The sequence below is a fragment of the Balaenoptera borealis genome (genome assembly GCF_965194805.1).
Source record: "Balaenoptera borealis genome assembly, chromosome: 7".
Lineage (NCBI taxonomy): Eukaryota > Metazoa > Chordata > Mammalia > Artiodactyla > Balaenopteridae > Balaenoptera > Balaenoptera borealis.
In genome coordinates, this window is record NC_138864.1 from 96,776,845 (window position 1) to 96,790,606 (window position 13,762).

The following is a 13,762-nucleotide window of genomic DNA, read 5'->3' on the forward strand; positions in this document are numbered from 1 at the left end:
CGCACAATTCACTGAGACTTGGGTGCTACAGTTAGAAAAAACGTAATGCAGCTGAGTCCATAAATCCCTTTCGGTTCATAGTTGTTAGGAAGATTTCATGCTGCACTAGAGCATGACATTTAGCATTCTTACTGCAAAAAATAAGACAGATTATTCATCTTTTTCTTATCTGTCTTAAACGCTGCAGGCACAAAACCCAGCTAATGTGTAGAGTTTCACTTTCCAATAAATGTAAGTCAACCTGCTTTTCAAGGCACATGATGTTCAGTGGCTGAAATTCTTTGCAATTCCACATATGAAATATTTCAGGATTGCAAGCCCATTATTTTGTTTCAAACATGTTATCTGATCTTGTACTTAGAAAGCAATGAAAAATGCTTCAGAAAAGGAAGAGCACTTTCCAATATATTCTGAATTTATTAGGATAAAACTGTCATTCTTGTAGGATTAGAGTTCAGTCCCAGTGAGACAATAAAACAGTTTATTAATTGATCAGAAGACTCAGATAAGAAGCAACAGCGATATCTTATGAGGGACCTGAGATATCTTATCTCACGCCTGCAATATACTGCCACCAATATATTTGTGACATTTACTGAAGAGACAAATTTTAATTTTCCAAGGCTTTTGGTGGTGGTGGTGGTGGTGGTGTTTTAACTTTCTCATGTATATCCTAATGGGTTTTGAAAATATGATCATTTAAATCATTTTCACCTGTGAAAGGACAGTAGCTGCTTTTGTGGCTAGCTCTACCCTATCCAGACCCAGCCTCTGTGGCTTTATGCCGGACACTCATTTCCTTCTCACAGAGTTTCTCTACCCTCAGGATAACTCAGAGTTTGCCAGCCCATTGTTGGTTCTGTCCAAGGGTGTGTAGTCCAAGACTGCGTCCTTCCTTTTCCCCTGGAAGAGTGAACGTTACCCCATAAGCTAAGGCAGAAAAGCTCAGATGCCCCCCTCTAATATTTCAGCCAGAAGAGGAAAGCTAAGTAGAGCTGGCTTTTCAAATCCTGATGATCTAGCAGAGGTTTTATAGTATCCCTTTCTGTTGCCAGCACACCAACCGAACAACTCTCCATGTCTTTTCTGAAATCATCACCTAATCCCTTTGCCTTATATAGGAAGTGATGATGAATGTGGAGTGACAGATTTCAATTTTTTTTTTTTTAACATCTTTATTGACTTCAATTTTTACATAGAAAGGGGGGAATCCAGACAGCGGGATCAGGCCAACATCAGCCTTGGGCTGTTTTCAGTGGGCAAGACTCCTCATTAAAAGAGGAAACAGCAGCTGTGTGACTGCCTCAGGCTGAAGAGAGTCCGGGAGGGTTAGATGTCTTGTTTTCCTCCTCCTGGATTTCTAACATAATAATAAACAGATATTTTTTTTTCCTAGCAGTTCTCATTTGGCTAGACAGGGGCGAAGTAAGTTTTCATGAAAGGCACAACTGTGTAATGGATTTCATGGGTAAAATAGCTATCGTAAAAGCATTAAGCTAAGACTTTTGAAGGGGTTTGACAACAAGGGTATGACTTTGGTTTGTGGTTATTTACTTGGGAGGGAAGGGAATGTTTGCAAATTTGTATTTTGCTAAAAGCTCTTCTAAATTGTAAAAGAATCACTTTTACACTTTCACTAACTTGTCTTTAGCAAATACCTTTACTGGCTCTTGAGTTGCCTCTGTAGCGGTGCTGTGTTTTCCCACCATTGTACTTTACAGCACAATTTACAATATGTCCCCCCAAAAGAGCATTTCCTCTCTCAATTGTCACAAAGCTGCTGAGAAGCTTATTTTTAACATAGAAATTTGTTTTGTTTTAATAGTTTTAGCCTAAGAATAGTTGTTGTATAGACTTCATAAGAGCCTAATGCTATCTTATATCACAGTTGCCAAATTTTTATTAATGAATTCAAGTTTTACATTTTTTTTTTTTTTTTTTGGCGGGGGCTGTGTTGGGTCTTCGTTGCTGTGCGCGGGCTTTCTCTAGTTGCCGCGAGCAGGGCTACTCTTCATTGGGGTGCGCGGACTTCTCACTGCAGTGGCTTCTCGTGTTGCGGAGCACGGGCCCTAGGCGCGCGGGCTTCAGTAGTTGGGGCGCGTGGGCTCAGTAGTTGGGGCGCACGGGCTTAGTTGCTCCGCGGCATGAGGGATCTTCCCAGACCAGGGCTCGAATCCGTGTCCCCTGCATTGGCAGGCGGATTCTTTAACCACTGCGCCACCAAGGAGGCCCAAGTTTTACTTTTAATAAACCAAAGATGAGCCTGCAATAATAAAAGGAACCTATTACTTATTTAATACTGAGCCTGAGGAAAAAAAGTCAATCCTAGAAATGAGATGTACGGTGATGCCAAGGGAGATAATTAGAAACATTGCTACAATACAGATCACATGTGGGGCTCTCTCCAATTCTGTTTTTATCTACTTCTAATAGAAATAATATATTGAATATATTAAATATTACATCATTTAGTTTGTCAACTAACCAGCTGGTATATATCAAATAGTGACCATATTTAAAGAAAAAATAAAAGTGACAGATTAGTAATAAATGTGAATTAAGTATAAAGGAATAGGTTCACTTATTCATTTGTTGATACCTGGCCTGCAGTAGATGATTTATAGTGAGTGAATGAATGAATGGCAAATATGTTTTGAATATCATCTATGTGGTTGATATTATGATAGGTGATAAATGCAGCTATGAAAACACTGGGTGCAGAAAGAGGTATTTTTACTGTGTGACTTTCTCCTCTGGGTGGGGAATACCATAGCAACATGAATGTAGCACACACTCAGCTGGCATACAGAGCAAGGCATATATTAGGGCTTGGCTTCTAGGGCCTGTAAAGGAGTTTTGATCAGAGTTCAATCTGGAGGCCCATGAAGGGGTTATAAGCGTGTAAAAGTCTGGGCCCAAAGTGTGTCTGCGCCCAAGAAGGCCCTTCGTCCCCACCCAGGCTGAATCTGCTCTCTCTCTCCCATCTCTGGATCTCCTGAAAATAGCTTGCTTCATCAGCCTGTCAGATAGTTTTAATGTTTGTTCCAGATTCTCTGAAATTTGTGACCCTTTTTCCTATAGTGAAAATTCATTTTTTTTAGATAATGGGAGAAGGGAAGGATTTCAGACTCTTTGAGTATACATATTTTGTTTGTTTGTTTGTTTCTTTTCCACACCTATGAAAGATAATAATATACTGGGTTTTTTTAAGTTCTATATTGTCCTCATAGGTTTTCCCAACTAGTGCCCCCCTTGAAGGAGGGACAACGCTGACCATATGTGGCTGGGACTTTGGATTCAAGAGGAATAATAAATTTGACTTGAAGAAAACCAAAGTTCTCCTTGGAAATGAGAGCTGCACCTTGACTTTAAGTGAGAGCACGATAAACATGTAAGGACATGAAATCGCTTGGCCAGGGTGTGCTTGGAAAACGGGTTTTGTCTTTGAATGAATCTTGTAAAACTCGCCCCAAATGTCTGTCTCTTGAGTTAAAAAGGGTCTTGGCCCATCACTCCCCTTGCGGATTTGTTTTGTTTTTAAAACTGTTTACTCACCAGGATTAAGGAGGAAGAAAGGTGACATTACTCAGGTGAAGAAAAGAAGAATCTAGCATCTGGGAGTTTTTCAAGCATTTTTGTAACAACTCTTGAGAAATTGAGTAGATTTGAAAGAATAGCACTGTTTGGGGTCGTTCCATCTTTAAAGTCTTCAAATAAAGAGAGTCTCAAACAGCTTTTTCTATAAAAATCAGAAAACAGCTCAATATGGACCCTCTCTTCTAAATTCACTTTCTAAACCTCAGAAATGTAATGAAGCAGCTGAATCACACTTTTGAGACTTGTTTATGATGAGTTTAAATTTATATTTACCTGATATTTATTGGCACTGTAATGGAGGGAGTGTATCTCATTTAACCATTCCCAAATCTTGGGAAATAGCAATGTTATCCCTATTTTACATAGATGATAACCGAAGTTCAGAAAGGTGGAGTGTAGATTAGCAGAGGTAATCCAGAGGGTAAGAGCTGAACAGGCCTTCAAACTCAGCTCTCATGATTCAAGACCTGTTCCTGTTCTACTGTATTCTACATGTAACTTCTATAAGATCTGAATCCCATAACGAACAGAGAACCCAGAAATTTTAAGTTATGTAGTAACAACAACCAAACATTTAACGTTTTATAGTTGAACCTATTCTTTCAAGCGGTTATTTTATACCTAGTAGAATTCCCTTCAGGGTTATACAAAGATCTAAATCTACTACTCATTTTACAGAGGCCAAAACATCAATTAATGTCATACTTGTTTAGCTTAATGGCAAAACAAATTCATTCTAGAAATACCCCTTGTAAGTTCTTGCTCATTGTATTGTAAATTAGAGCCTGTAAAAGTGAAACATAATTCATCCTCTTTTGTTTGCAGGGCAGAAATAGAGACACAGATGTAGAGAACAAATGTATGGACACCAAGGGGGGAAAGTGACAGGGGAGGTGGTGGTGGTGGGATGAATTGAGAGATTGGGATTGACATGTATACACTAATATGTATAAAATGGATAACTAATAAAAACCTGCTATATAAAAAAATAAATAAAATAAAATTCAAAAATTCAAAAAAAAAAGTTATTTAATAAAACAAATTATATTTATACTTCTTAGGATTATAATAAGATTATTAATTCAAAAATAATTCTGTGGAAAGCCTATCACAACTTCATCATTTTTTAAGTAACTTAAATAAACACGTGAACCACAGAAATGTATCTTTTGACATAATTTAAAGAAGAGATTCTGCTTAGTTGTAATCAGCCCATTGTTTCATATGCTGTTGAAACACCATTTCTCCATCTTAAGTATGCCAAACATTATGCCTATAATTGTATATTACTAGATTATTATGAACTTTTCAATTGGTGAGGTCTGCATTGATGAGGTTTAACATTTCCTGTTTTGTCTGTATGAATAATACAAGACAGTCAATATAAAGTTTCGCATAATAGTACAGAAACAGAATTATACAATTTTCAATTCTAATGCTTACCTGGAAACTCTGCTTGCTATTTAGAGTAGTCAGCTCACTATTTAGAGATAATGTCCCATAATATAAAACAGCCAACCTAGAAAATACCTTTGGATTTATAACATATAAAACTTTGTTGTTTCAGGTTGAAATGCACAGTTGGTCCTGCAATGAATGAACATTTCAATATGTCCATAGTTATTTCAAACAGTCGAGGGACCGTACATTATAGTACATTTTCCTATGTGGTAAGTCTAGGCATTAATTTTCTCATGAACTAAGATATTTAATTATTACTTTATCTACTTAGAGTTATAAAATTAACAAGTTATTTTGTTTTGTTTCTATCTCTCATTCAGGATCCTATAATAAAAAGTATTTCTCCAAGTTATGGTCCTAAAACTGGTGGCACTTTACTTACATTAACTGGAAAGCACCTAAACAGTGGAAATTCTAGACACATTTCAATTGGTGGAAAAACTTGTACTTTAAAAAGGTGTTGTAGTTTATTTTTTGTTGCATCAGTCAAGACGGATTAATATGTATACCTAACAAATCAAGAAAAGATTGTTCTTCTTTTGTGGCGAAAAATCAAGACGTTTATTATTTACTCTCCATCTTACAAAACTTTCTCCTTCCCAAATCCATCTACTCCTTTTTGCTGATTTTTCTACCCTTCCCTTATAGTTTATTAATTCCGCTTTTAAGCTTTGTCTTCCCATCCACCTTCTTTATTGTTATGTTTAATATCCCAGCTATGCTATAAGCTGTGAGATTCTGGTAATTGACAATAAATTAAGATAAACATTTCCATCAAGATTTACAATTAGATCAAATCACTTTGGAGAGGTGAGAAGCATGAGGGAGAGTGGGTTAGGAAGTTACGTTTCTGCTTCTTAGATTTGGGAGAGCTCAGTTTAATCAAGTGCCAAAAGGATACTTTAAAATTGCTTAAAATCCCAAATATTTCTAAGTCAAGGATGGCCTAAGTTTGGGATCCAGTCAATTGTAAATTGACTACAATTTCTAGATTAGAAAGAGTTTTTTTCTAGACCACATCAGGAAATTCCCATTTAGGAGCCACTGACTGATACCCTTTTGATTTATGTATATAATTCTAATATATATGTGTCTCTAATAGCAAAGGTCCATTTTCTTAATTTTTTTGTTCAGTGTTTCAGATAGTATTCTCGAATGTTATACCCCAGCCCAAAGCACTCCAACTGAGTTTCCTATTAAATTGAAAATTGACTTAGCCAACCGAGAGATGAACAGCTTCATTTACCGGGAAGACCCCATTGTCTATGAAATACATCCCACCAAATCTTTCGTTAGGTAAGTAGAAGCTTCTGATGGGTATAAGAAAATAATGAACGTGAGGATGACTGGCTGTCGAATAGTCGAAAGGAAGACAGTTTTATCTCTGGATTTGATACTGTTGCATTTTTTTTGAAGGCTACCTTTCCAATTCAGGAGTGAAAACTACATTCAGGCTCTGAGTGCAATTTGACTTTATCAGTGCTAGTTCATGCCATTTTATCCTATTCTAAATAGATTTCATTAAAACAGTTTAACTGGACATCATAGTATTGATATTTATGCACTTATATTATGTACATTTTAATTCTATACTAACCTTAGTGCCTAAAAGTGGAATCACCTTTTTCTCTTCATTCTTCAGTGTGTTTTTGCCCTGCCTACTTTACACACAGCTTTTCCCTATATCAGACTCCCTCTGAATCAATATCTCATTGAACCCAATTCAGTCTGCCTTGTTTCTGTTAATTCTATCAGTCTAGCAGCAACAGTTAAGTTCGTTTTTCCTTTGTATTTTTTTCAGACAGGAAAAAATATTTCTTTTGCATATTTTGTGAATAAAAAGACAAATGCATTTCTTCAGCTTATGAAATATGAATTTTTAAAACGCTTTCAAGTTAAATAAGTTATGGCCAAAGAAAAACTACCACTGAACTTTGATTTGACTTTGGCTGTGGCTATAACTTGGAGTCACTACATGTGATTTAATTTAATTTCTCTCTTAAAATACTTGATAGAGAAAGAACCTCTCAATATTGCTGTTTTTCTATTTTATTTTGCCAGTGGTGGGAGCACAATAACAGGTGTTGGAAAAAACCTGAATTCAGTTAGTATCCTGAGGATGGTAATAAATGTGCACGAAGCGGGAAGGAACTTTACAGTGGTAAGTCCTCTGAGTGATAGTTGTGCTTAGAGCTCAGCATCTCTGCTTCTACCACCAGCTTTCAGGGTAGCAGAGACATTTCAGTTTTGCCTTTAATGTTTGCTAGTAATCTTCCTTGCAGCATAGGTCAAATAGTATTTTCTATTCACCAACTAAAATTATCTAGTCTCAGGCTAACATTATAAAACACACACACACACACACACACGTAATATTTAGACACAGATAATGATTATCAACTTGAGGCAGTGTTTTTTAAAGACAGTCAGTACAAGGGCAAACCACATCATTCCCTGTCTTAGTCAGTTCAGGCTGCTATAACAAAAATACCATAGACTGGGTGGCTTACACAAAAAACATTTATTTCTCACAGTTCTGAAGGCTGGTAAGTCCGAGACCAGGGTGCCAGCAGATCTGGCTGTCTGGGGAGGGCCTGCTTCCTGGTTTGCAGATGATTATCTTCTCATTGTATCCCCACATGGAGGTGAAAGAAAGAGGCAGCAAGATCTCTTGTGTCTCTTCTTATGACAGCACTAACTCCCATCATGAGAACTTCACTCTCATGACCTACTTACCTCCCAAAGGCCCCATCTCCAAATACCATCACACTGGGGATTAGGCTTCCAACATATGAATTTGGGGAGGATGCAATCATTCAGGCCATAGCATTTCCCTATCCCCCCTTTTTTAATACCCCGTAGAACATCAACCCTTTTGCTCTAATAAAACCCTTGGGTAAAGCCTCTAATCTTGCCACAGCATCCTTGTCTTCCTAAGTGGTACAGTGTTTTCTTACACATCCCTGCTTCTTACCATTCCTCTTGTGCCTTGGTTAGCATGTTATCAAATAATGAGAAAGAGCATTAGAATATTTATGCCCTAGATTGTGTATGTTGTTTGGTATTTCTCCACCTTTTTTATTTTATTTGCAAGGTCAATCAGAATTTAACTGAATTCCTCCTTAAAAGTGATCGACCTATTTTGTGCTCTAACAATTTTGAGGCATCACATTAAAATGGTAGTTTTACTTCAGACCTTAGGAAGTTTGGAGTTATTTACAAAGATTTCATATTTTTGTTGTTTTTCTTTGATATAAAATATCCATAATCTAGTTGGACTTGTACATGCAACTTAGAATGAAAGTTCTAAGTGCCCCCTCTCAAGCAGGGGCTTGACTGGGGAGGCAATAGATTGAATTACAGCACTTCCTTTTAGATTCCCATCCAATATTTTGTGAAGGCTAAGGCCACAGTGTGCTTTAATTACAAAAACCAATTTGGGGCTAAAAATGTCAAGCCAAATCACCAAACAATAAGGTCATCTCAAATGAAATTTTTCTTGACCTTCTCAGTCAGCCACATTGCATCACCTCTAAAGAGTATTATTAGATTTTTATAATATTCCTGAGAGATTGTACTCCAGGGAGTCACCGTATGAAGTAGAGAGCTTTGAAACCAATCCCCGCACATGGCCACAAACAAAGTTAGAATACCGCCGCTATTAATTTAAAGGACATCGGTTCTCCACAGCCAGGCATAGCAATTTTTCATTAACCTATAAAAATAACAGTAACCCTCTTTGGTGTTGGCATGTGACTTTTTAAAGTAGAAATCTGAGAAATTATTAGTTTATCTAATTCACACCAAGACTGCGTTATTGAAATAATGGCTAAGTTTTCTTCCTTCTCCCTCACCAGCATTATGATGACATGTGGCATCATTCATTCATTTGTAATCAGATAGTTATTAAAATCTCCTAGATGTGCCAAGGAAGATTCAAACAATGGTAGAAGATTTAAATCTTATCTGTTTACATATCTGGAAATGTAAACTTCTCTTATTTTAGCCACAAACATATTAGTACAATAGAACAATGCATTCAAATTGGACAGGAGTGAAAAATTCAGTGGGTCTATTTGACTATTGTTTGCGAAAAACCTCTTAAAGAGACGTGTGTTCCTTCCATGTTCCCTGCTTCTTATAGAATTTGAAGCTGACCATGATGAATTGAACGCATTCATTATTTAGCAGAGAAAAACTCTTGGTCAGGTTTGACTTAGATATACCAATCCAGCCACAATAATTTTTAAGCCTAACGAACCCAAATATTTTAAAATAAAAATACTAATCACCTTCTTAACAAAATGCATATTAATTTGTTAATATGCATTATGTCCCAGAAGCCAGCAGTTTATTGTATAATTTTCAAATTTCTTGTTATGTAGAGAATTACTGTAATAGCAGTAAAATTGTTCATTTCCTTTATTTCAAGATGATAGAATAAATAGCTTTTAGCATTATAATATGGATTTGATACAAAACTAAGTAATATTTTATTCATATTATATCTATGTATCAGTTTTCTTTATCTGCTTATAGCACACATTTTTTAATGTAGGATAATTTTTTTAATTATTTTTAAAAGAAAATATCAAATATCCAATTTTGTTTGTGCTTTTTATGTATATCCTGAGTCCTTTTTCTATTGTGGGCATAAGTAATTGTTTTATCTCCAACTCTACTTGTCAAAGAAAAGGAAATCTGAGGGATGTTGTTGCTTGTTTGTCTTTTCCTTGGAGGAAAAAATGCAACCATTTAACCTTAAACGTGCCACTTTGTGTTGGTGGTTTAGTCTAAGCACAATCAAAAGGAAACCACATTTTCCAAACTTCTATAAATCAGAATTACAAAGGGGAAGATTTGAAATGAGAGATGGAAGGGCATGAAATAATAATAACAGAGCCTTTGTAAAATAGAGAGCATAGGAAAAGATTTATCAGTAGAGAATACAAAGTGAGCAAGAAGCCGTCCAGTGTGGGAGTTATGTGAATTTTAGGGTCAGTGGCGTAGGATTTATGTTCCCTACTTTGCCACTCAGAGCTGTGTGACCTGGTCTGATGACATCAGCTCGAAAAGCTCAGTTTCTTCATCTGTAATTATGTGTGTAATCGTAGCACCTACCTCATAGGATTATTGTGAGAATTAAATGAGACCAACCTTGTACTAAAGTATTTTGCACAGGACCTGGCACTCAGTAATTGATAGCTTAAAACACACTCATAAGATGACCTGTATACACTACCAAATGTAAAATAGATAGCTTGTGGGAAGCTGCTGCATAGCACAGAGAGATCAGCTTGATGCTTTGTGATCACCTAGAGGGGTGGGATAGGGGGGTGGGAGGGAGGCTCAAAAGGGAGGGAATATAGGGATATATGTATACATATAGCTGATTCACTTTGTTATAAAGCAGAAACTAACTCACCATTGTAGAGCAATTATACTCCAATAAAGATGTTAAAAAAAAAAAAAAAGACCGTGTTGTTTAGAGAATCACATCTGTCATGTTTCCAGAAATGTGTTCTTCAACATTAGGAAGTTAAATGGAGATATTTTTCAAAATTGTACATTTTCAATTGATTGTCTGAAACAGTGAAATGTGAAAGTTGCTATTGATGTTGTCAAGCTATGTTCTGTTTACAGTGGATAATTGTGTCTTACTATAGGCATGTCAGCATCGCTCTAATTCGGAGATAATCTGCTGTACAACTCCTTCACTACAACAGCTGAACCTACAACTCCCCCTGAAAACCAAAGCCTTTTTCATGTTAGATGGGATCCATTCCAAATACTTTGATCTCATTTATGTACATAATCCCGTGTTTAAGCCTTTTGAAAAGCCAGTGATGATCTCAATAGGCAATGAAAATGTACTGGAAATCAAGGTAAGAAATGCTTAAAATCATCTCTTAAATCATCAACTTGCACCTAATTGACTTCATAGCTATGTGAATAAAATTGTTGTACTTGGTCATTATCTTCTACCACATCGGCAAATATCTAAGCTCTGAGAAACAAATCTTTTTGACATAAGACTAAAAGGTATGTATAATCATGAACTGCTTTTTAATGAAGCATTTTAAAACCCTTTCTTGTGTATATATTAAAAAGTAAATGTGAGACACAAATCCATTAAAGTTGCCTATGATGTATTATTCTGCCAATGTTATATATTTCCCTGGACACCTAAATGTGCTCATTATAAGATAAAAGGTAAGAGTCATGAAAGTAAGCACATCAATTGTAGTTCTGTACTTCCTTCTAATTTGGAATTTTGTATCTGGGTGTGGTTATCTCTAAGCTGATTTATAAATGGAGCTGGATTTCCTCTACCTCAGAAATATATTAGCCTCTAAATATAATTTGATTGGACAATAACAAATCATCTTTTCTAACCCAGCCTGTTGCAAACAAAGAATACTAAAACCAAGAGAGGTTAAGTGGTTTGACTAGTGATCAAATCGTGGCAGAACAAAGACTAGAATACAACTCTTTTATGTTGCTTCAGTCACTTTTACTTCAGATAGTAATAAAAGAGGCAAAATGATCAAAACTTTAATTATCTGTAGCCCCAGTCTCTAGAAACAACAAAATATTTATCCTTCAACATGATGTTTTAGGCATGCAGAATTTTCCCCCTGAAAGATAGCCTGAATGCAAATATGAACAAACGCAAAGTAATATGATAGTCCTTGTTTTGATGTAATATAAATTCCCAAAGATCATCCCCATCTAAGTAAGAATATGTTTCTACTAAAATTTTTCTGCTTTTTCAACAAGATTTTATCTACAGCCAAACCCATGCACACGTTCATACTCATACAAGTTTACTAACCTCGCAATTATGTTTTGTGCAATAATTAAGCAAGCCCAGCATGAAATTAAATGGAAGCCTGCTTCAACGAACAGCATGTTTACCATAGCAGAGTTCTTTCATCTGCTTCTTTAATTAGTTTTAGAAAGGGAGAAAGAGCTTTTATCACTTCTTTTTTTTTTTCAATAAAATTAATCTAGTGTGACCTTTTGCTTTCAACAATTACTGTGTTTGCCATTTGAAAGATACCATTTGGTTTTTCTTGATGAAAACAAAGGTTTATTTGCAAATATTTTTACACCCAGATAAACTCTCTTTTTCTGTTCCTGTATTTATGATGGAAGGATTAGAGAAGAATGGTTCTTTATCTACCCTTTCAAGCAGTCTTATATGGAGGAGAAAACTCCTTTTTCTGTAAATTACATACCCATTATTCAATGTCCTACAAAATTGTTGGACCAAGAAAAGTATGATTTGACATCATCCTCAGCCTTTCAATACTGTTCCCAACCTGGCCCAAGAGGCCTCTGGAAACAGACACAAGAGACTTTCTTTTCTTGCCTATATACGGAATGACTCTTTTCTCTAATAAGGGTCTAGCACCTGCCATGTCACAGAGTGGCAATCTGGGGAAAAAAGGAACAGTTTTGGGGGACTATTTTGGTGTCATGACTCAGTCTTCTCCCATATTCCATTTTACGTATGTGTAAGAGGAAATCTAGTATAAGAGAATCTTTGTGTGACAGCGATTTAACCCTTTATCAAATTCTAAAGTTGATCACATTAAAACCTCTGCCTCTCTGAGGGCAGAAACAAAGAAACATAAAGCAAGAGAAAAGAAAAAGCCTCTTCTGGACAAGCAGTGAACTGTTTTTTATCAAAAGAAAGGGGTGCCATTTTATTTCATGTTGTGCTTGTTCAATTACCGTTCAAAACATGAATGTGAACTATGTTTGTGTTCCATCAGTGAAAGCACTATGGAGAGAATTGTGTTTAGAGTGAGAGTTGCTTCTTGTTGCCAGGAAGAGTTCGTGCTCTTCAAGCAGACATGCATACAAGAATTCCTTGGCTAAAAAGAGACTGTGATAGTTTCCAGCCTTAGTTGTGAGAATTGGCTTAGTCAATAGTTGGTGTAATGATTACACCATGGCCAAGAGGGTCAGCCAAGTTTGGATCAAGAGAACATAATAGAGATCAGGGATCAGTCATTCCTCAGGACTAATCAGAAACCCCATTAATGTGGGAGGTAGTTTATATCCAAGGCTTAGGCACCAGCTGTGGACAGTGGTCATCAGAAGTAGACATCTCAGGACTTCCCTGGTGGCGCAGTGGTTAAGAATCCGCCTGCCAATGCATAGGACACGAGTTCGAGCCCTGGTCCGGGAAGATCCCACATTCCACGGAGCAGTTAAGCCTGTGCACCACAACTACTGAGGCTGCGCTCTAGAGCCCGCGAGCCACAACTACTGAAGCCCCTGCGCCTAGAGCCCATGCTCCACAACAAGAGAAGCCCACGCACCACAACGAAGAGTAGCCCTCTCTCACCGCAACTAGAGAAAAGCCTGTGCACAGCAACGAAGACCCAATGCCGCCAAAAACAAAAAATAAACAAACAAATTTATGGAAAAAAAAAAGAAGTAGACATCTCTTTAGGAGTACACATTAAGGTACGGTGTTCATGTCAACAACAGCTCACATTTGTGTGGAATTTTAGTTAACACGGTACTTTGACATATGTTGTTTCATTTGAGACTCATGTGGACTTGTGAGGTTGGGAGGTCAGTGATGATTATCCCCATTTATAGATAAGTAAACAGAGGTTTAGAAAGATTAGGTAATTTGTTTTGGGTCATCTAGGGAGCAAACAGCATAACCAGGGCTCACACTCAA

General features: G+C 36.7%; 1 protein-coding gene across 2 annotated transcripts in view; it reads left to right on the forward strand.

Moving 5' to 3' along the window:
- The window catches only part of MET (MET proto-oncogene, receptor tyrosine kinase), a 126,032-nt gene that overhangs the window by 80,901 nt on the left and 31,369 nt on the right, over window positions 1-13,762 (forward strand). For both annotated transcript variants that reach the window (XM_082399977.1, XM_082399976.1), the window contains exons 6-11: window positions 3,231-3,391; window positions 5,165-5,267; window positions 5,379-5,515; window positions 6,193-6,354; window positions 7,120-7,219; window positions 10,725-10,943. In XM_082399977.1, the coding sequence (XP_082256103.1) occupies window positions 3,231-3,391; window positions 5,165-5,267; window positions 5,379-5,515; window positions 6,193-6,354; window positions 7,120-7,219; window positions 10,725-10,943 (882 nt within the window). The remainder of the gene's footprint in view (window positions 1-3,230; window positions 3,392-5,164; window positions 5,268-5,378; window positions 5,516-6,192; window positions 6,355-7,119; window positions 7,220-10,724; window positions 10,944-13,762) is intronic.